This window comes from Poecilia reticulata, chromosome 1, assembly GCF_904066995.2.
Source record: "Poecilia reticulata chromosome 1, P_reticulata-male-v2, whole genome shotgun sequence".
Classification (NCBI taxonomy): Eukaryota; Metazoa; Chordata; class Actinopteri; order Cyprinodontiformes; family Poeciliidae; genus Poecilia; species Poecilia reticulata.
The window spans coordinates 18,632,389-18,656,506 of NC_088830.1; the positions used below are offsets into that span (position 1 = coordinate 18,632,389).

The following is a 24,118-nucleotide window of genomic DNA, read 5'->3' on the forward strand; positions in this document are numbered from 1 at the left end:
AGGCGGAGTCACATGTTGCTTTACCAAAATACTGAGAGGCGTTCACCCATTGGCCAAAAAGGTCGTGATAGCAATGGCTGCACACATTTCCAAAATATGTGGCACGTATAATTATATCTGCTAAAGTCTGCCTCTACAGTCCCACTGAAACAGATTTTAGTTCCACTGCAGGCTTTCAGTCAGCTATGCTTTGAACCAACTGAGGACGAAGCTCCATAATGATGATGGGAAATGTCAAAATATGAAGTAGTGAGCATTAGTACGTTTGTGTCTGTGCACCAGACGCCTGAATGTCCCAGAGAGGAGAGAGGAGAACCGTCCACAAGACAGCCATCTCTGCAACAATCCACCAAACATTCCTGCATGGTGGAGTGGCCAGACAAATGTCTGTCCTTAATCAAAGTCACATGGCAGGAAGTCTGTAGTTTGCCAAAATGTGCCTGAAGGACTCAGGTCATAAGCATCAAGATTCTCTGATCTGACGAGACAAAGATCAAACTCTTTGATATAAAGCTCACCACCAGGCCAATACGAAGCATGGTGGTGGCAGCTTCATGCTATCTGGATGTTTTTATATATCCTGGGTGAAAACCTGATCCAGTGGACTCTTGACTTCAGAATGAAGTGATGCTTCTTTCTTCTTTCTTCTGTGAACGTCCTGCAGGGACCAAGCCAGAGTCCAGACTTGGATTTGATGGAACATGTCTGGAGAGAACTGAAAACTGCTGCACAGATATCTCCCACCCAAAGGAGCTGAGAGGTTCTGCAAAGAAGAGTGGGTGAAGTCTGCTCAGTCAGTGGCAATAATTATGTTCATGTGATTTCTTGATTTTCTATAAAAGATGCACTGTACATCGAGATGCACTCAATGTACAGGAACCTCACAGGAACCACACGGAGCCAGGTTCCTGTGGTTTAACTTTAGCTTTGAGATCGGTCTTTGCTCCCAGGATAACCTGCAGTCAAGTGGCTCCAACAGATCCCTGGAGAAAGATCTGACTCAGTTTAGGTGAATCCTGAAAACTCCTGCCTCTGACAGACCCAAACTTGAGATGGAAACACCAGGGATGGGTGAGAGAAAAAACCATGCTACCCTCTCACTCACCCCTGCTGGGGCTGGTTGCCTTCATAATAAAGGTAGTTTTAAAAAAGTTTATTTTTTTAATAAACTAACGATTCTTTTTCTCTGATCAAACGCCACAGCCTTTGTCGTTCCCAAAACACCACAAGAGGGAGCCCTTGTTCCTTAAAAAACAACAACTGAGCAGCTCTGTTTACGAGTGATCTTTAAAAATTCATATGGTTTATAGTGTTAGCTATTAATATGAAGAGGAAAGTTAAAAATTATTAATTGTGGAAAATCTTGAACAGAGCAGTTGCTTGCCTATTTTTGAACAGCTAAATAGTATTTTTGTTTAATCCAGCTGAAATTGCAATCACCCCGTTACAAGAATGACATTAAGTTTGTTCCGCGCTTTCTGATAAAACACCTAACACATGCATCTCTGGAGTCTCAGATCCGAGCGTTATTTTCAGGGGCAAGTCTTTTTCAGAGGCTTGAACAGACTCAGTGGGGACCGTGTGAACTGTCGCGGTTCAGGCGGAGGGTGGCGCACCAGACCAAAGGATTGCGCTGAGGCCCTCAGCGGTGGTCACCACGGGTCAGAGCGCAGCGCCTGACAACACAAGGGGCCACAGCAGCGAGCGCCGCTGCTGCGCTGAAAGGCTGCAGGACTGTAGGCTTGCTTGTGATTCAGCGTTTGAATATTTTCAGATCATAAACTGAGATAATGAATGAAGTAAAAGAAATAAAATAAAATAAATAAAATAGCATGACGTTTTTGGCAATTACAGAAACACTAAAAGTTCATCAGCTTGACATACGGGAATATTTACATCTAATGCGAAAATCAAGCACACAAATTCCAGTCATTTAGTTGTAAAAGCATTAATCACATTTTAATGCCTATAATGGTGATATTTGTTCACTTAACTTTCTATAGATGGGTACAAATGTGTATCACGTAGATCAAATTCCTTCTTTAATAGAAACTCTGTGTTTTCACTTTACACGTTTGCTCTCAAGTTGTCTTTAAAATTAAACCTCACGGAGCCAGGTTCCTGTGGTTTAACTTTAGAGTTGAGATCGGTCTTTGCTCCCAGGATAAGCTGCAGTCAAAAACAGCAGATTGATTATTCGATATAGGCTACTCAGTGTCACTATCATAAAACGGAAAGCAAGTACTTAAAATATAACAACATTAAGAACATTAATAACAATGAAAATAAAAAATAAATAAATAAATAAATAAATAAATAAATAAATAAATAAATAAATAAATAAATAAGCAGGTTCTACAGATGTATTTTTGTTGCTTTAGTATGAAAGAAAAATCGTTTTAGTGTTTTTCACTGAAAAGGATGAATTTCCAGTTTAGAGGCTCATCCTGAATGCGCAAAACTATTTCCCCGTCGTCTGCGCAGAGCTATATGCGCAGACTAACTTAGTCAAAGGGAAATATTTGTTTTCTGAAGTTAAAACATTGACAAAACGCAGTCGCCATCCACCACACTGAGTCAGCTGAAACCCCCCAAAACAAACACAGAAAGACGCAACTAAAGTCTAATGTTAAACAGACAAAGAATAAGGAAAATATTATGCTTCATTCATCTAATCAGATTTCCATTAAATGTTTAGTTAGAACAAAAACATGGAAATATCACATTACAGTGGGAATAACACGGGAGAAAAATAAAAATAAAAATCCAGTCCAGGTTTAGCTCCGCCGTGACGCAACACGCAGCGTAACCAAGTCCGACGCTTAAAACACTCAGTGTTTAATTTAGTCCTTAACAAAAGCAACAACCCACAAGTCTCTTTACATCTTAAAGCACAAACACATAAGACAAGTGTTAAAAACTCCACACTGGAGTAATTGGATTTTCTGCCCCCGTCCCTCTCTCTCGCGACAGGCTCTCTCCATGGTGCTCCCAAAACTTTCCAAAAGCCTCAGATGTCTTGTGAGCTTTTGCTTTCCCCCTAATTCGCCAACAGGATCAAATATACATCTAGCATGTCGAAAGTTTCCAGATTAAAACGCTCTCAGACACACAAACACACACACACAAAAGAGAATAAGTAGAAAAACTGTTGTTGCGCATGAGAGCGGCTGGAATCTGTGCGCACACAATAAACCTGTTGTGGACCTTGCTGTGAAAATATGTTTGAAGAAGAAGAAACAGCCAATTGTTGTATGAAATGTATTCAAGTATAAAATAATGCCCTTTGTTTGGGGGGGAAAAAAACTTGAGCAATGTGAGGGTACAAAAGTCCCCCTGTGGCATTTACCAGCAGCCTTTGTGCTATTTTTTGCGCTCTGGCGTCTCCACTTGGCGCATTACTCAGGCCCCTCTAAACGCGATTGTTTCTTTCTTTCTAATGACATTTACCGGATCAAAACGTGCTGTTAATTCGATCAGAAAGCTTCACCCTTCGCAACAATGGCAGTATAATTTCTCCCAAAGTTTGTTAAGTTGACCGAAATTAGGCAAATGAATAGGGGTCTCCAGGCTACGCATCTCGCAGGTGACGGGGAATAATGCGCGCTCGCACCAGCTGCATTCTTCTTTATTTCTCCCTTTCTTTCACTGCATTATTAAAATTTAGGCCAATGAAACTATTCATTCCACTGAATAGACATTTTCTTATAGGATAATAGGATACAAATTGAGCCTCTCCAAAGAGTCTCCAGTGGTGGGTAACCCTCGTGTGCCAGAGGCTGCTGGAGACGCCGGGCCTCGACGCAGACGACGCTCGTGTGCCAGCGCTAATCACACACCTGCCGAGGAGTCCTGCGAAAAATAAAGAGGCGTAAACAAAAAGCTTGCCATCTCTCATAAAAGATGGACGTGTCAGCAAGTCGTGTGAGAACCGGCGGGAACAAACGGGGGGGACTCCGTCTCCAAAAGATCTCCCCTGAACTCGGCGGAACAGCCTATTAAAGGCTTACTTAATTACTCTAATGGTACTGGACAGGCCTTAAAACTCTGACCGGGGCTTGGATGGGAGTTAAGATCGCTTGCTGGGATTTGTAAACAGGCGATCGTGTGAGAAACGCGAGTTGGAACAGAACGTTTTTTTTTTTTTTTTTTTCCTCCCCTCTTTTTCTTTTGCTCGCCGCTTTGTTTTGAGTGCGCACAGTGCGCCCCACCGGATCAGGCCGATCCCGGTTCTTATTTCCCGCCTGGATTGTTACTATGCAAATAATATTCCAAACATAATCACGTGTCCTTTGAAGAGCCACGTGGATTAACAAAACAGGTTAACCCCCCTGCCTGTTTCAGATTTTTTTTAAATTCTATTTCTTTAACTGATCCTAAACGCACACATTTACCCGAACGCATAGCTCTTTAATCCCATGGAATAATTTACGCGGTGAATGCCGGAGTCCCCTAGGATGGTCCCTTTATAAGGGGACAGCTTCCCCTGAAATTTCAGTCTGTTTCATCTGCCAGCAGACTTTCACACCTCTAATTTAACGCTGAATTCATTTTTTTGGACTTTTCCTCTGATATTCGTCCATGGCATCAAAGATGAAGGACAGGAAGGTACGCGCTTCTTGTGCGCTCCACATTTTGGGGACTAACATGATACTTGAACTATTTATGACTCATGTTCTGGATGTTTTATCCTAAGGGAAAAAAATCATGCACTGTATATGAAGTAGAGTCGCTGTTTGAGGTGATTTCATCTCCATCAAAGTTGAACCATCTTGGTGCGCGCGTTCTGGGTAAACTTTGGCGGCACTAACTGTGTAGATAAAATATTTTAAACGTTTCAATATATATATTTGTAAAAACTGCCTTCCAAATGGATATGTGTACGTGATATATTCCAAGCATACCCAATACGATAAGATAATTTTTCTGTTAAGTGCCCGCTTCTGCGCGCCAAAGCGCACGGCCTGGATTATACTTTAAAAGTTTTCAACCTTATTTTTTATGGTAGAGTTTATTCTATTGATTATTTAAAAAGTTTCGAGTGTATGCTAATTTGTATTTTTAAATTTATTTCATTTTTTTTTTTTTTTTTTTTTTTTTTTTACAGAGGACTCCAATTTCCCACAAAGTTATTGAGAAAAGAAGGCGGGACCGCATTAACCGTTGCCTAAACGAACTGGGGAAAACCGTACCGATGGCGCTGGCTAAGCAGGTATTTTATGAATGTATGATTAGTTAATATTTTATTTCTTGAAATTTGTAAAGAAAAAAGTTGGAGGGAGACAAAACTTTTAAATTAGATTTATTTTACATGTGTTAATACGTATTTCTTGTAGAACTCTGGGAAACTGGAAAAAGCTGAAATCTTGGAGATGACTGTTCAGTACCTGCGAGCTCTGCACTCCGCGGATTTTCCCCGTGGGAGAGAAAAAGGTGGGTGAACCTCTTGCATCGCTCTTATCCAGCAGCACCAGAGCATCTTCTGCTCAGCTTTACGCAGATCTGTCAGGAGGTTAAAGATAATTCCCCCCCCCCCAACTTTCTTGTTTTACTCCAGGAGAGCTGCTGGCTGAATTCGCAAACTACTTCCACTATGGATACCACGAGTGTATGAAGAACCTGGTGCACTACCTGACCACGGAGGACAGAGCCGAGACCAAGGACATCAAGTACGCGCGGATCCTCGCCTTTTTACAGTCCAAGTCTCGCGCGGTCACCGAGCCCGTATTTGGCTCCGTGGGCTCGATGTCCGACCCACCCGACTATCTTGGCCACCTGCACTCCTCCCCGGAGCACCAGAGCCACAGCCCTTCGGACTCAGTGTACCAGCAGAGCCCAACAGGACATTTCTCATGGCACGGCTCCGGACGCAGTCAGGGCATTTCCTATCCTGCGGTGCCGCTCTCTGCGCACACGCAGCAGCACGGAGGATACTTGTCGCCGGTGCAGGGACTCGATCACCATTACTTCAACTTTATAGGTCACACGCACGCAAACACGTTCAGTTTGCATAGCGCTCAGCACGCTATGTAAAACAAATTAGCTCTATTTTTAACTTATGTTTTTTAGATCATGAAAATACAATATGAATAAATATACTATTTCTCCCTAAAATCTGTCTGTTATTTTCTGTGTTAGAAGTTGGATTCTACGTGCGAAAATCCTCATAATATTGTATTTAGCCTATGTTGCAAAGAGGTGAGATCAAGTCTGCAAACCTGCAAATTGTTATCACTGAACCAACGCTTTAACCCGCTTATTACCAGAACTAAAGGTTAAGTAGATTCTTTTGATTTTCTGGCTGAGTTAGTGCATCTGCCCTCTTTCCAAGTTAGACAAGTATTTAGTCTGACTGCGCGGTTTTTACAGTGTACAGTAAAGGGCAGCAAAAAGTGCCTGCGTCTGAGCCGATTAAGAGGGTTCAACTTGTATGAGGGCCGAGGCAGAATTTCATTTACAACTTTCAGCTAATCCTGGCCCAAATGTCTTGCACCTGGGGAGAGTTGATAGAGATTAATGTTTTGTTCACACACGACCAGGTACCTCAGGACGGGTTTTCTGTGCCCCAGTAACATTTTCTACAACAAAACACTGAAAGCCATTGAACTACTTAAGATTTGTTGAGATTTTAGATGATCAACATAAAGTAGAGATTGAGAAGTGGAAAGAAATCAAGACATCTTTTTTATTATTATTATTAATACTAATACAAATGTGAAAAGTGTCGTGTGGCTCCGTGCACATATGGACATGCTTTTTTTAAATTTTATTTTTAATTATCATTCTCCATTCAGGCTGAATGGAGAGCATTCTTGCACAACAATGTTCAACTCTTGCCACCAACCTTTAGTTGGATTTAGGTCCAGGCTATTTTTACACACACATTTGTGTCATTGCCCTGAAAGAAGGTGAACTTCTGTCACAGTCTGAAGTGTTTTGTGTGTTGTACCATATTTAGCACAACATGATGCTCCCACTATTACATTTCACCAAAGATATGTTGGGTCAAATGTCATATTCTGTGTCTGTTTGCTGCCACACAAAAACATTGAACATAGCAAAACGGATTTCTTGTGATATAATCATAATCCTTTCCACAACTTTATTCCTGATCTGCCTTCCGAGGAATACCTTGATCTTCATCATGCTGTTCGTTCATTCACATTATTTTACAATAAAACTTTGAAGTCTTCAAAGAAAAGCCTCGTTCATACCTAGATTAAGTTACTCACAAGTGAACTCTGTTAATGTATTTGATGGTTTCTAAAGGTAACATGGAAGCAACAGATTTCATGTAAGGGTATCGGAGTATTTCTCATAAGGATCATGACAGTATTGTGACTAAATACAGATCCACAAGCCACAATTTTTAGTTTTTATTTGTAAAACAAGTTTTCTTTCCTTCATTTTTGCAATTAAACACAACTTTGAGACAGTTTATCAGTTTAAACCTTCAAAAATATGTTGTGGTTTCTTTTCTGTGGTAAAGTGACCTAACATGAAGTATTTCAGAGGGAATATTTTTGTAATGCACATGCTAAACGGTACTGTTTTAGGTGTAAAGATTGGTTGATTGTTCAGTCAAAGACAAAAGCTACAGAAAAAGTACTGGATTAATTATTTGAAGCGTGATCTGAGTTGAAAAGAGCACAGCAGTATTCTTCTCTTGACCTGGTCCTACTAAAACCAGTCACTATGCCCCATAAACTGAATTTAAAACCCCCGACTCAGATTAGAAGAAATCTGTCTTTGACACACTGGTAGCTTCAATGCATAATAGAGTGTCTTAATAAATAGCATTCAGGCTTCTTTCTTCCTTTCTTTACTCATAGGTCAAACTTTAATTTATTTAAGAGGAAAGGAAAGGGAGAAACGAAGAAGTAGGGGACACACCATCTTGTTTTCTAAACCAAGGAGCCCCATTGTGGTGCATCTAAATGGAGGACAATCTCAAAGTCCTCGAGCTTCATCCTTGAATGATTATGAAGAACAATAATCAAGACCATGAAATCAAAGTTTTTCTCTGAGAGGAGAGAAAGAAAACAGTTTCCATGCTCCTTCCTTCAAAGTTAAAACCACCACACAAACCTCTCACTGTTGCTGTTTCAGGCTTTAAAATCTAAAAGATTTGCAGGTGTCCTCACATGAATGTTGGTTTATGTGAATTGTTAGATGTAGAAAAGGAAGGAATAAAGCAGGATGCATAAGGCTGCATTAATTGGCTCGGTGGCTGGATAAACCCACATTAACCAGTCTCTGACCTACAAAGACGAGCAACAAGAGAGCAAATGAAAGACATGGAAGATAGTGTGAACGCAGATGGAAAAGTGACAATGAGATAAGAGAGAGAGAGAGAAAAAAAAACGAGTCTTTGAGGGAATACTTGGATCCCGACGGACACAATATTGGTTTAAATCTGGACTCCAAACAGAAGTAAAGGGGCTCATGTTCAGCCACATGAGAGAAATCTAGCAGAAGCACATCACATGAATAATAATAAAATAAGCAGGAGTAAAAACAGAGTCAGGGCCATTATTGTCATGCAAAATGAGCACAGTAGTAAAGCTTTGGCTGTTTATCTTCCACATTAAACTCAAATGGTGAACATCAACAACAACATCTTTCGGAATATATTTATCAGCTCAGCGAATGACATGAAAAAACTTACATCTCCCACATGAACTCTAATGGTAATGAAGTCAGAGCAGTTTAAGAGAAAACTCACTGAATAAAGCAAGACAAGATTTTATTGTTACAGCCAACAAAAACTAGAAAAACAGTTGGGACGTAAAGAGATCTGACGGATTTATTTTTCATTGTTTTACCTTTTGCACAATCTTAATCATTGTTTTTAAATTTTAGTGGCAAATAATTAAAAAAATTGATTCACATTGTGTTTTAATCGTATCATTTTGAATTTTTCTAAATTTGGCTCCCTTAAACTTCAGAAAATGTGATAAAGAGGATCCATGTCTCAGAACGTAATAGATAATTGATCCAAAGCATTGGAACTTGTTAGATTTTTACCATGAACTTTTCAGATATTGCACTGTAACTTACGTGTTACTTTCTCAGTTTCATCGGTCTTCCAACTGGATAATTACCCAAAACACAGTAAAAACAGCCAAGAATGCCTAAGAACAAAACATTGGACTGTAATACAGTATATATTCGTTAGAAAATTAAATGATTTTCATTTCTCAAGTTCAAGTAAAGTAAATTGCTTGATACAGCTTCATTGGGGAGTGCAACATTTTTCAAAAGCCTAGCAGATGTAGGTCTAAAGTAATTATGTTGATTAAACCAACATGTTTCTGTGGACTGAATTGCACTCAGACCGAGTTGTTCAACCAACATGAGTCCCAACGTGAACCCGATACTGAATCTGTGCAGAGAGCTAAAGGTTAGGGTGGCGGCCTGAACTCCTTCCAAAGACCTGGAGCTCATCACCAAAGAGATAAATCATCAAAACTACGAGTGGAAACATGCAAAAAGAAGCCATTTAACAAAAATGAGAAGGGTTTGATGCCTGTAATGACAACAAGAATATTTCCAATGATTCCAGGAAGTAAATATGTCATTTGGTTCTACTTTCACTTTTGTGTTTTGAACAATGCCTAATTTTCTACAATAAAACTAGACTGAATGAAAATAATTTGGAATGTACATTTTCACGACAGACAAGCAGATGTGTGTTTTCCTCTTGAATCTGGTCATTTTAAGATGTCATAACATAAGAAGTTTAAAAAAAAAATCTCTTTGTACCCTGGATGGCGGGGTTTGAACTGCAAGTGTCTAAAATCTGCTGTTTGATCTTTACATCTGTGCAAGCCCTGAATTCAGACTTTCCTAAGCTTCTCAACAGCAAACGCCCTACTGCTGCGGGTTACAGTCGCTTGTTGGGAGCGAGGCCAAAGACGTAACACAAGCTGTGAGAGAGCCAACAGTCAGCACTGGTTGGTAATCAGAGTGCCCCAGTGGCACAAGATCCAGAGCCAGCTCACCTCAGGATGGTTGTCTGATCTACAGCATGAAAAGACAGGGGGACGGCGGGTAAAGCTGGGGGCCTTGGGGAGGCAGACAGTAACAGAAACAGTCAGTGTAAAAAAGAGAGAGAGAGAGAGAGAGATAGAGAGAGAGAGCAAGTCTAAGTCTGAGAGCAGGGGGAGAAGGGATGAAGATCATTCCCACAGCAGATAGTACTATCTCACAGGGTTTAAAGGGCCCCCTTTCTGTACAGCCCCCTCCCCCCTTAAAACCCCCACCTCTTCCCGCACCAATAATGCCAAAACTTGGCAGCCAACCCAGCACATGAGCAACAGTTTCCCATCGGAGCGAGGCAGCCATCCTACTGCCTTGGCACCAGCCACGTCTGAAGAATGACGGCCACTGTAAGAGGACATGAATGGAGTCTGTTCAGGAGGGGAAAAAAACCTAAACTTATCAATGCCCTTTGATTGTCTGGGAGCACATCGCTGAGCAATGTCTCAAATAAAGGGTTAATGTTACTTCATGTTAGAGCAGAAATTAAAGAGGTTTTCAACACGGAAGACCGCAAAAGGGATTCAAACCCAAATATTTTAAGTTGGTTTCCTGAAGAAGGCTGTTTTACTGTTGGTTGTACCCCCTGCTAATGGATGATGGCTTCACCTTTCTGCACTTGGCACGACCCCCTTTGTGCTTTCCAGCAATGCCATCAGATTATGCAAATCCATGGAGATGTTCTATTCATCACTTACCACCTTTTAGAGCAAAGATATGTGAGCCAAAAAATGAATAGGGCAGTGAAAGGGGCAGTGTTTGAAAAGCGGGAGAGCGGAGACGGGTTAAAGACACTTCCAAAATAAACAGCGGCATAATGAATACTGTACAGAACACCCCACTGGGGATCATCATCTCTGTCACGCCCTGAACTTTCTGTCTCTTTGTCTTTCGTTGGGGAGTGAAGTTTTTCAGTCATCTTGGCTTAAACAACAGAGCAGCATGGGAACCACCCAACATGTGTGCGACTGTATGATCTCAGCATGAAAGAAACAAAAATAACAGCACAAGAAGAAAAAAAAAATTGCATGAAACTCTTTATTCACTGGGAAAAAGCAGACTTGTTAAGTTGCACAATTAAGGCATCATTTGCCAAGAGAAAATGAAGGTCTTTGTGCTTTGAGGGACAAAGCATAGAGGAGTGTGCATTTTAGGCTGCTGTTGTTTGCTTATCTGGACGGCCACAACAAGGGGCACTTTTGTCACGAGCACAGACAGTGTGACATCTGAAGGTGCTTGAGATAAATCTGGTAATTTTGCATGGTAGTTAGACAAAGAACAGCACACACACACCCCTGCACGCACACATACACACCACCAGTTCCCGTATGTGTGGAGGCAAACACAAAATCAGAGTGGGTGATTTCACAGGACGCCCTCAGTGGAGTGGCATACTTTGTAGTCCTACACCTTTGTTGTTAAACATTGCCAAAGAATTATTCAAATTCGGAAGAATATGTCAAAGATAATAAAGGTGATCGAACAAGCATTCAGTTTTGCCACACTTCACCTATCGTTTTTACATGCAATTGTCATTTCTGCACCTGGAAACGCTGCACAGAATAAGGCGGCACAACAAAACCAAACAAAGGAATCTGCTCATTTCTTCAACAAATGTGGAAGCTGAATTGGTCTATATTGACGTGAGCACAATGAAATTCGTAAACTACTACTGAAATGTTTAGATTCTTATGAGGTGAGAAACTTCGCCTCATTGCATGGCGATGCAATGAGGCGAAGAGGGAGCACAAAGAAGAGCTGTTGCTCCTCTAACCAATACAGAGCCATTTTCAAACTACAAAACAGAAGATGAAACTCTTAAAATGAACTTGTCACTAAACTTTGATGTACTGATAATAAAATAAATGCTAGGACTTTCAAAAGAACATTCACATAAACACATCCGTGTACTATGAGCAAGAAGAGGACTGCTTTCTTTTCAGCTTCCATCCCTGCTTGTAAGACTGTACAGGTGTGTAAAAGTTTCTTTAAGAAAACATTTAAGTTACTATCAGGCTGGTCCACAACGGCTACAAGGTGACGCTTCAGTGGCATGTGGAGGATATGAAATCTGACATTGTGAATTAGGAGAATGCAAGAGGTATTTTATAAATCTGAAAGGCAGGGGTTTTGTGTGTGTGTGTGTGTGTGTGTGCGTGGGTGTGTGTGTGTGTGTGTGTGTGTGTGCGTGCGCGTGTGTGTGTGTGTGTGTGTGTGTGTGTGATATGGTCAAGTGGTCACAGATGAAGCACCTGACAATCTTGACGCCCCTATCAACACATTTCAGGGCAAAAAAGAGAGTAAATAAAACCCAAAGGTTCTAATGTGCTCCCTGTGCGCTTGGCTGGACTCACAAGGATCGGGCACAGTGTGTCTGCCTTTTTGTCCGGCAATGTGACGGACACTCCTCTGCATTTAGTTGCTCCTGGGGGCCAGAGAGGGTGGACCCCGGGGCTCCTAAGGTCAGCGTCTGAGGTCACTATGTGAGGAACCAGTGGAGAGAAGGAAATCAAGCAGAGGTGAGACCGGCGCCCAGTCGGACTCACGGACTTCATCTGAATGATTGGGTGCCGCCAGACTTAAAGAGATCCAACTGACCAGTTTTCAGGAGTGAAGTTTCTAATGTGACCAAAGAAACAAAGTATTCAGAGGGAGGAACCATGAAATTCTGCAGAAGAAACATGCTGAAGAATAGAGACATGAGTGAGCCTAACCATGCAAGTCGACACTGTCTGCTGAAAGGCTGATTGTGTTGTTGACCAGCTGCAGCAGTTTTACCATTTAGATTTCTTCTTCTTCTTGGTGGCTTCTGGACTCACATATCTGACCTTACTGTGACCCTCACAGTTGGACACCATGTCCAGCAGCACTGAAGACAGAAAACTCTCCAAGGAATAGACAGAAAGAAACTACTTTAGTCAACTTTACCACTTTATTATACAGCCCGAATGCCACACTTTGCTGCTGTTCTCTAAGTGTGAGGTTTATAATGTCTTTAAAAAAAAAATCATTTTAATATTTATTTCTAACAGTTGATATAAGTCAGCTATTGTGAATATCTGTTGCCTATTAGCTATCCTCTAGTATGTGAAGATGTACAAGAAGCCACATTCGGCATGTTTCTTTTCTCTTCCCTGTTTCAAAGAGTGGCCAGGACAAAACAAACTTTTTGTCATGCCATATTTATACCTTGTGGACCTTTAAGGAAATTAAATACTGATCAAGAGTTTCTGACATTGTGAACAATTTTAGAAAGTAAAGTACAAAGTAAACAAGAGCTTCACGTTTATAAACTCTAGAGGGATGAGCATAGCACAAGTAAACAACAGTATGGAAATCTATCACACAGTAAAGATTATGTTTCCCATTGGAAAAACAGTCACATTAAAGTTAGTATTTTAATATTTTTTTACTGGGAAATACAACTTCTACAATAAAAGCTCTTTTTTTTTTTAAAGCCGCAATTACACAGGCATGTTCTGAGAGCGACGACAGCTGTGTGTGTCCAGGTTCTGTTTATTAAAGTGTCTTGTGAAGAAGGAGCTGCAAAAGTGATGAGAGCTCTGTAGCCACCAGAGAGCAGTATTGATTCTAAAACTCAATAACAGTGAAAACCTAACACAGTAAACAGAATGACCACTATGACCAGCCACATTATGGTTGTTAGTACTCTGCATACCACACACTTTTCACTATTTTTGGTCATTTTCTCAGATTCGTGACAACTCTAATCGTAGAGATGGGTTTTTATTTTACTTTTTTTTTTTTACAAAGCAACAAACCTTGATGAGTTTTTTGTTTGAGTTTTATATGGTAATTTAATGTGAGCATGAATCCATATGTTCTGTGAATGACTTAGAGTTATTTTTTTAGAGAACATTAGTGAGCAAAGAGCATCATGGAATTTGAAGCAGAGTTAGATTATAAAACAGTATCTCAAGCTTTTAATATCTGACTTAGATCTGTTCAGTCAATCATCTAAAAGTGGAAAGTTTGTAGCCAAACTGGAACGCGTACGGAGCTATGTGCAGGGCGGTTCTGGAAGAAAAATTTCTTGAGGCTGAAAAAGAAATGAAAAAGGGGTGGAAATTAATTTTCTATAAATATAGCTTATAATAGAATAGCTTAGACTCACGCACATTCATGTGTCAGAAAGGACCAGTCAAAGTTCAGACCGAAATCGCTTTGAGACTGCAAAACTTAATATTAACAGAAAGCTTGGGCTATTTTGGAAATAAGGATGGGTAAAAAAAATATATGTTTTATGAAATGTGAAGTGGGTAGAGACATTACTCGAGGAGCTTCACCCGCCTTGCCTGCTGGTGATGGTCAGAGGGCGCAGTGACGCTGATGATTGGCAGCATCGCCTCTGTCTGACTGCCCCAGGGCAGCTGTGGCTACAACCCAGTAGCTTACCAATGTCAGTATGTGGATGAAACAAAAGAAAGTTGTAACTGCGGTCCGTCTTCTTGACAGCAATATTTGGATTGTTCTGTCAAATTTTTAGCCTTTGTATTCCAATTAGTGTTTCTGATTTGTTTTTTTATTATTTTTATTATGGGAAATAAAGATAAGAAGATAATAAGATAAGATGAGAAGACCAAGGAAACTCTCTTGCTACAACCTTCATCTGTGAGAAAATGTTTATAAATTAAATGAACATCGATTTCACGTTTTTAAACTTTTTATTAGAGGTTTACTAAGGATTAGTAATCGGGCAGGTGTTGCTGATTTTTATTATAAATGACACTCTATCAAAAAAGTATATTTGCTTTAATGCCAGATGATCCAATTATATCTTGTTGTAGAAGGGACTAACAACATATTTTGCAAAAAAGAAAAAAAAAAGATAAATGAAGAAGACCCTTTTCAGTCATCTTCAATCAATATGTTTGTTTTTGTTTTTACATATCTGTAATAATATTCTTACCTATTCTTAATACCAATGTTTTTTTTCTTCCCATTTTATTTAAAGCAGTTTGGTAATACATAAATAAATAGCATGTGAAAGTTTCTATTTACTGAGCTGCCGTGTTTGTTTCAACAAACATATCAATCTTAGAAAAGAAAGCCAAATTAAATAGCACAGAAAGAAATAGGAGGATTAAAACCACAACACAACCGGCCAACTTTTGTGGCGAGAAGACACCCACAGATAACTTTCCTGAATGACGGCTTATTCTTCTCTTTTTCTCCTCCCATCCTGAGACGGGAGACGAGAGAAAAGGACTAACAAGATGCACATTTTACATTGAAAACTGTTATTGTTCCCCTCCTAATCTGGCCCACCATCTGAGAGGAGGGCTGCGAGGAGAGCGTAAGGGCTTTAATGAGAGGACGGCAGCCAACTCGGATGGATGGGAGGAGAGAGAACTGGGGGTGGAGGGGCTTTACTCAGGGGATCACTTGGGAAGTGCAGAATGGATGTTTCTTCTTCGCAATGGGGGAAAACTTTGTGTTTGACTGTTGATTGTATCTGTCTTTCAGAGGCCTGATCCCTGTGGGCTGGGACTGGGAGATACATCGATATGTGTCTATGCATGTGTGTGTGTGTGTGAGACAGAGAGGACTGATGGTGGGACCTACCCTTCTTCTTTCCTACAGCTGCAGCTCAGCGGATTAGCCGTCATCCACAAGGCAACATTACACAAGTAGCCTTTGAACAAAAGTCATGGATACTATTAATGATATGTTAATCCGTAATGGAGCTACCTCCCAGTAGTGATTATACTGACATGGGAAGAATGTCCAAGAGTCCTGGACGCAACAACCTAAACAACACTGTGGCTATTGTTGCCAGACCTGGTCTAAGGTCTGCACCAACATCCCACATCCTTTCCTCCTACACAGACACACACACACACACGCACGCACACGCACACGCACACACACACACTTGACACCCGTCCCTCCACATTGATCACCCAATGAATAAAAATGAAAACCCAAAAATGGATGGACAAGGAGAGAGGGAGGGAAGGGTTGGGAACAGAGGGCAGAAAAACAAAGTGCCTTGGCCAGGATCAGCCAGGGATTTCTTCCTCCACGGTTCCCACACACTGACTAGAGCGCTTCTCTCTCACAGCCCAAACCGTCCTTTCTCCTCCGCAGAGGACCACACAGACGCAGAATGATTTCGTGATGCAGCCTTGGTCGGAAATTTGCGGAGAGGACGAGAGCTGAGCTGGTGTTCTTCTTGTTATTTATACCTCTGTGGTGGGTGTGTTGGGCTGGATGTGGAGGTGGAGGAAGGGTGAAGGGGGTGTTTGTAGGGGTAAATGTTCTCTGTTGGACAGGCTGGGTCACAGCAGGGGCGCTTAACCCTTAGAATGTGTTTCTTTTTGCTCACAATTACACATTTATGTGTTGAGTCACCTTACTAATTCTCTCTGACATCAGTCACCTTTGAAACACATTAAGGAAACCTTTGTGTAACCAGAGTATTACACCTTGGCAGCTAAAGCAAATTTATTTTATCAGATTGAAGGGGGCTGTTTTGCTAGCTCGCATTTAGCTGTAAAGCTTTTACCAAAAAGTTCGAAAAGTGTGGTGTATATGTATATTTAACGCCTCTTTTTTTTTTAGCACCTTCTCTACAATTGCAGCTGAAAGTTTTTCAAGGTTTGTCTCCACCGTACATCTAGAAGCTAAAGTATTTGCCCATTCATCCACTTCACCTGCTTTTCCTTGACTAAACCCTGGGCAGGTAGCCAGTCCAACACAGGGCACCACAGAAACACACAGGACAAACAACTAATTAAATTAAAAATCGCGTTATCATGCATAATGCATGGCTGTGAAACATGGGGCGGGGGAGTAGTTTAGTCATGCTTTGAGGCTGCTTTGCTGCATCTGGCACAAGGTGTGGCAAAACTGTGCAGGGAGCAATGAAATCTCAAATCTAAGGATTTTGGAGAGAAATCTGCAGTCTAGTGTCTGTAAACTTTGTCTCAGTCGCAGGATTGTTATAGGAAACATACAGCTAAAAACAGCAAGGAATCGCAAATAACAAAAGATTGCATTACTCTGAACTGGCCTTCTCAGAGTGCTGATCCAATCAAATTGAACATCTGTAGAATTAGCTGAAACAAGCCGTTTGGAGAAGATAAAAATGATTTTAAGACAACTTGATTTCCAGGTTTTGATATGAAAGGAATGGGTTAATTCACACAACTTTACAAACAACATTTAAACAACCACTCCTTCACCACCAGTCTGCCTGTGGATCAACGGCTCTGTCCTTGCTTGACTGATATGTCAAAGTTGAAGACAAGACAGAGGGAAGAGAGTGAGAATGCCACACAGGCACTGACACAAGGATCAATCCGATTGGAATGATTTAGCATTTCTGCATTTTGAATAAAAATGAGTGCGCTAGACGGTGGAGCAGTTTGATGAGTAGGATCCCTAAGTCCTCTGGAGCCCTTCTACGCTCTTTCTCTCTTCCTTCACTGCAAGAAGAAAAGTCTTCTTTCTCTCTTTTCAGAGGTCCCTTGGTTCCCTGGCCTTTTTCCTCACTGTTGGTATTACAAAATCCCCATTGAAAACAACCCTTGTCACCTGTCAGCTAAGCTAGGCCGCTTTGCTAGGTCTTTATCCTCAGCACATAAACTCACACATCTACGAAGGACTCCCAGCCCCCAGCCCCTATTTATGCACATATCCCCTACATTCATACTGATACACGGACACAACTGCAAATCCTAACAGCACACACACACACACTCACGCCCACCCACTCACACACTAAAACCGCATGTCTGAGAGCTGTTACTATAGCAGTTTAAAATTCATTACCCTGTTCACTTTAACCGGAGCGCACACTGGGACTGGCCGCTGTCAGCCGTGTTTTTGTGGCCTTAGACTTAATGTGGGGTAGGCAGGATCCTGTCCATTTGCATGGTGGGTCTCACACACAAACACACACACGCACACACACACACACACACACACACACACACACACACACACACACACACACACACACACACACACACACACACACAGGGTCAATGTAGATCAGAAAACAACACAAGGTGTAAAGTTTGGAAAGGAAAGCTAACGTGTTAAAGTCTGAGCCGATAGTTTTCAATGATCAGTTCTCGTATGATCAGAAAAAAAGATCCAGAGTTTTAGGTTACAATGGTGCTATGTTTGTAAATTATTTTCTGATTTGCTCATAACTGACGCCATCAACAAAAGTTCAGGTTGTGTCTTTACTTGATATTAAAATGTCACAGTGAAGAGGTTAAATGTGAAGCTATTTCTGCATAATCAAGCGATTATTTGGTTATATTACAAAGGTTTTAAATGTGAGAACACAGAAACTGAAATAATTAAAAATACTAAATGAAAGAACATTACAACAGAAGTCAATTACTATGATCACCTATTTACATAGAAAATGTATAACAGACTATATGGTAAATCCAGCTGTTCAATTAACAGTTCCTTAGTCACTGGAGAAGAACACAAGGCCCCTGTAGCCCAGACCTTGATTAAGCACTATCAGAAAATAAGAAGAATGATGGATAAATGCTAACATTTATTTGTAAGAGTTAATTTATGTGGCCTTTGTTAGCTACAAATGCTGACTCAGAAATATTCTAGTCAAAAAGCCAAGTAAACCATTAGATTTTCTAACTTTCACGTTACACCTTCTCTGTGCTTTTGAATAAAACAGATCCAAATTGTTTACTTTATTGCACATAAATGCATCAGTTTGGAAAAATATATATATATTTCCAACACATAAACTAGGAACACTGGAGGAGCCTGTGAATCTTTTGTTGAAGATAAATTTGTGAAAGAAAAATGTATACTTGTTTCAATGCAGACTCATAAATTATTCTTGATTGTCATGAACCTAACAACCATGCTGCAGGAGACTCAGAATGAAGTGATTCTTAATAAATCCAGTGTATGTATTTGTGTCCTTTAACTTGCAAATATATATAAATAAGTCTCCAGCATTAGTTTGGTTCACCTTTCCTACTGCATAGCAGTAAAAGCTGGAGCAGCAGCTGTGCAAACCTGAGCTTAAGTTCTGAGGTTTAAGCCTCACTTAGAGAAGGCCCAAAAGGGATGAAGGGTGTCCGGCAGAGTGACAGCAGAGGGTGGTCATCCGGTCTGGCTACTCAGCGTGGCCATGAACAGCCGTCACTTATTAACCCGCTGACAGGAGCTCTGGACACCGAGAAGCTCCACCCCCACACAAGAGGGTTGAAAGGTCAAACGGCTCTCTCTCCAGCCATAAAATCAAGATGGACCAACAAGCCGGGACTTATCCCGCAATCAAAGGGTCAGGGATGCACTTTCAGACACACTAACAAGCATACCCCCACACACACACACACACATGAAAACAAATTGATTTATCAACAGCGTGTGGCTCTTTTAAATCTAATCTACTCTCAAGGTTAAGATAATCTCAAACCACATTTCAGGAGACAAAACTATAACAAAGACATTACTTTTCTCTGAACTTGTGTGACATTTATTGTGTCCGAGTATAATTCACTTCAGTCTGTAAAAGAGACAGATTATGCAACTATTTGAAGAAGAACTACTGTCTGCAAGTTGCACATATTTTGTCGTAAATATTTGCTGTTAAACTGATCTTGTTTAAAAAAATGTTTGTCTATGCAAATTAAATTAGTTCCAGTGTCCAAAGTGATAAGCTGCCTGGAAAATTATTTGGAGGACATCACTTTGAGATGTTGATGACTTGTTTTTGACAGCCTGTCAAAAAATGGTAAAACAAACAGTTTAGATAAAATATAAACCAAAATAAATCTTTCAACATTTTAGATCTACAATCAAAGTCATTTAAAAATATTTTTAAAAACCACACTGTTATTAATTAGCGTGTATAATACTCCAGGAAAATGTTCCAGAAGGAGACATTCCAGTTTAACTTAGACCCATAATATTTAGCCTATTATCTTTTAGCACTTAAAAAAAAAAAAAACTTTCTCTTTTCAGAGAAGAGATGTGCAGCAAACCTTTGTCCCCTAAAGATTAAATCAATTCCTCACATTGTATCGACTATAGATTGCCCTTTGCTGTTCAGTGTGGGCATGTTTGTCTGTGCTGTTTATCTGTGTTGCCATAAGATTGACTTGTGATTTACCCAGAGGGCATTGGGTGACGCTCACTGACGGTAGGCACCAGTACACTCAGATCTGGATGGAAAAAACTAAAAGTGATATTGATGCTGTTACAAGAAAAAAAAACATGAATAAATAAAGTTCTCAGTACAAGAGAAAGAAAGGACCTTGTCCTCCCCATGCTAGTGTTCAGTTAATTCATTGCTTTGAAGGCTGTTCAAAGTAAAGAACAGTACTGTGTACTTAACTGAAGTCGCAAATTAAATTTAGTTGAAATTGCTTTCTTGATGATTACATCAGTCTATCTTACATCCTTTTATAAGTTTAATATAATTTCTGATGTAACCTGAGTATTTTAGAAGTAAACTTTCCATATAGGACTTACCGGTGAATGTAAAATTATTACTGGTCAAGCAGGATTTCTAAGTCTAATGCTTCTCTTATCCAGTGCTAACAACATTAATCTGAATCATAGAAACAGTTCTGAAATTTTCAGTTCCATCCATCCATCCATCCATCCATCCATCCATCCATCCATCCATCCATCCATCCATCCATCCATCCATCCATCCATCCATCCATCCATCCATCCATCCATCCATCCATCCATCCATCCATCCATCCATCCATCCATCCACTTATCCGGGATCGGGTTGGGGGGGAAGCAGCTTCAGAAGGGAGGCCCAGATTTCCCTCTGCCCAGCCACTTCTTCCAGCTCATCGGGGGAATCCCAAATTTTCAGTTCTTTAAATCCAATTAAAGTAGCATTAATTTAAATTGTGAATAGAAAGATCACGATATAACCAGAGAAAAATCTAAGGCAACTTTGAACAAATGCACTTTTAGCTTAAATTGAAAGGAATTCAGTGTTCCAGCATTTTTACAGTTTTCTGTAAAAATGCTTCGCTTCCATGCTTTCGCTTGTTAGCAACAAAATGTATGGTTAACACTAGATGTTTGTAGTTACAGCATGACAGAAGTGGAAACAATTCACATTCAAGCTGTAAAATTCAGTTCAATGCAATAGTATTTATGCTTTTCAGTCACTTTGTAAATATAAGTTGTGAGCGGCACATTTAAACTCTCATTGGGTAAATGAAACATTTGGATTTACAAAGTTTATTTTCACTAGTTTTAGTGTTTCTATGCAACTTCTAAAATAAGGGGTTTCTGGCTAATATGCATAAAAATGAAATTTTATCATATACCAAAAGAGTAGCGCAACAAATTCAAAAGAACCCACAGTCCTGTGTATGTGTGTTTTGTCCTTAAATTCTAGTGGTTTTAACCCAGGCAGACATTTATAAAGTAGGATTTTTTTTAGCTCTGAGGAGAATAAAAAGCTCGTCACAGTTGATTTTCTGAACTGATAAAATCAGTGACTGTATTCGTGTGAGTGATGCGTAACGGTTGTGTGTTTGTGTTAGTGGGGGCTAACTGTCTGACACCTGCAGGTCTTCATACTCAAAATGCAAATCCAGGCTCACCCCACCCACACTGTGACCCCTCCTTCGATCCCAAAGATCTGGGGTTACCGGGCAACGACTTTAAGAAATCTAGATCAGATTTAGATTATATCTGGAGGCTGATGGCATAAAACATCAACATTTTGTTAAAAAAATAAAAATAAAATCATTAAATGTACTTCTGATATTTCCAGTTTTGGTTGTTACAGTTGGTTACTTTACTTTACTTTGATGCAAGAATGCTAAAGAAAAAAAAAAAAAATACCACTAAGAAACAGAATTAATTATTGATGCAAGCTTTATGATTCCATGTTTATTTATCAAAACCAACTCAATTGACTTTTTTGTGACAAAGTTTGTGACAAAACTTTACTCAAACTTGAATTTAAAAACAAATTATTCATGCTTAACACTCTTTCTTTTTAAGATTCAGGTAGCTCACAATGGCCAACAAAAATGTTTTTAACTCTTCTGACAAAGCAAAAATAATAAAGGTCCATATATTAAGCTATACAGCGTATGACTTTTGCTTGGCCAAAAGCTGCAGGTGTTGAACTCCTAACCAGCTCTGGGGCCGCAACCCTGAAGCTGAGCCTGACCTCTGACCTCTTTGCTGGGAGCTACTTTAAAATGTCACCCTGTGGGGAACAAGTAAAGTACTGATTTAATTGTTATTGTTGTGTGGTAAGTAATGAGGAAAAGCACCTGTTTTATTGGGTACCACATTTACTCTCTGGGGAGACCAATGAAGATTTTGATTATTGCTCAGCTCAATATCGCCCCCTACCGAGTCAATTAAACATTTCAGTATAGAACCAGATGAATCCAGAGCAACACAAGCAGCTGTAAACCCTTTGAGATAAAACTAAACATCTGTTGACAAAGCTAAACAAGAAAAACGGACCTCTATGTTAAATTTAATGCTAAAAAATGTATGGATGGTTTTATATGTTTCAGAATGAAAGAACACTAAATACAATTTTGTGTGTGTGTGTGTGTGTGTGTGTGCGTGCGTGTGTGTGTGTGTGTGTGTGTGTGTGTGTATGTGTGTGTGTGTGTGTGTGTGTTGAATTATGAATAATTAAAAAAATAGAAAAATTGTACAATCTCATGAGCATTGTTTCACTGTATTATAATTCAACTGAAAGAAATGTGTAGTTAATAAGTTACATTGAAATAAAATAAATCTGAACTCAATACAATATCCACTAGGCACACCCCATATGTACCAGTTCAGAGTTTAATCCTTTTCAACATGGATTCAACAAAATCGGACAAACAGAGATTTTGCTCTACACTGACATGACAGCATCACAAAGTTGCAGATTTGCCAACTCTATATCTGCAATATAATTTTCCTATTCCACTAAAGGTGTTTGATTGAGATCTGCGGATGATGGATGCAACTGGAGCACAGTGAACTTATTGCCAGTGTTGTTCAGTTTTATGGTCAAAACCATAACAAATGCAAAAGGTGTACCATCTTCAGTAATAACCTGAAAGATGTAACCTCAACTTCTCCAGTCCTTTTTTTTATTTATTTTGAAGGAATACACATAGTGAATTGACGCCATCTAGTGGTTCTTGCATGGATGGTGCAAAAAGAAACATTTGGTTCTATTTGTTTAATAGCTCAATACATATTTTCAAGGTTGGATCCAATGATCGCTTCATTTTATTTTAAATTATAAGTTAAAATGGCATTGTGAAGACTTTCTGTATGCGGTTGATTTGTGATTTAAAATGTTTGATAAAGTTTTTATTGGTCAGATGTAATATCCTCTGGTGTAATATCCTAATCATTTATAAGCAGAAAGTCATCAAATTAATAAAATAATAAAGACTAAAAACATCCATCTGCGTGTAATTACAGACTTTCCTCAATTTCTTTGGTGCATTCCCTGATCGGAAATAAATTAGCATAACTAACCTCCACAATAATCGCTTATGTACTTCACAGTTCCAACAGATTACAAATACTTTTTGACATGAATCAATTGGTTCCAAGCAATTCTCTGCTGTTTCACAGCATTATCATTTGAATACTTATTAATTCTGAATTAGCTTAACAAAATGTTAAGCTAGTTGTCAAAATCTTTACATTTTATGCCATTCCTTTGCTGTTTCAAAACATGTCCCCCAGGCTGAACGATTTCTCTAAGGTGAGCCTCAGTTTTCACAGATGATCTTCATGCACAGATTCACCCAAAGCACGTTTCTTATGTTTGCTGTAACTGGATTTGTAATTTGATTTGCACAATGCTGTGAACAAATTAGAACTGCAAAGAGCACATGCAGTAAATGTGTGAAACATATTAAACATTTAAACAAGTAATAAATTAGGTATGCTCCTTAAGATGCACTTTAACGCCTTCCTTGTTTTGCTGCAGCTGAAAAGTGGAGATGACCTGGTTTCCCCCCACAGTTATTGCGAAGAATGCCTAAGGAGGAATTTTCATTATTAACACCAAATTTTATTTTAGCGTTTATCTGCCAACACA

General features: G+C 39.8%; 1 protein-coding gene across 1 annotated transcript; it reads left to right on the plus strand.

Moving 5' to 3' along the window:
• Positions 1 to 3,513: 3,513 nt before the first annotated feature.
• Positions 3,514 to 7,426, plus strand: helt (helt bHLH transcription factor). The gene is made up of 4 exons (XM_008411601.3): positions 3,514 to 4,608; positions 5,108 to 5,212; positions 5,337 to 5,433; positions 5,558 to 7,426. The coding sequence occupies exons 1-4, from the start codon at positions 4,582 to 4,584 to the stop codon at positions 6,031 to 6,033; spliced, it is 705 nt and encodes a 234-aa protein (XP_008409823.1). The 5' UTR covers positions 3,514 to 4,581; the 3' UTR covers positions 6,034 to 7,426.
• Positions 7,427 to 24,118: the final 16,692 nt, after the last annotated feature.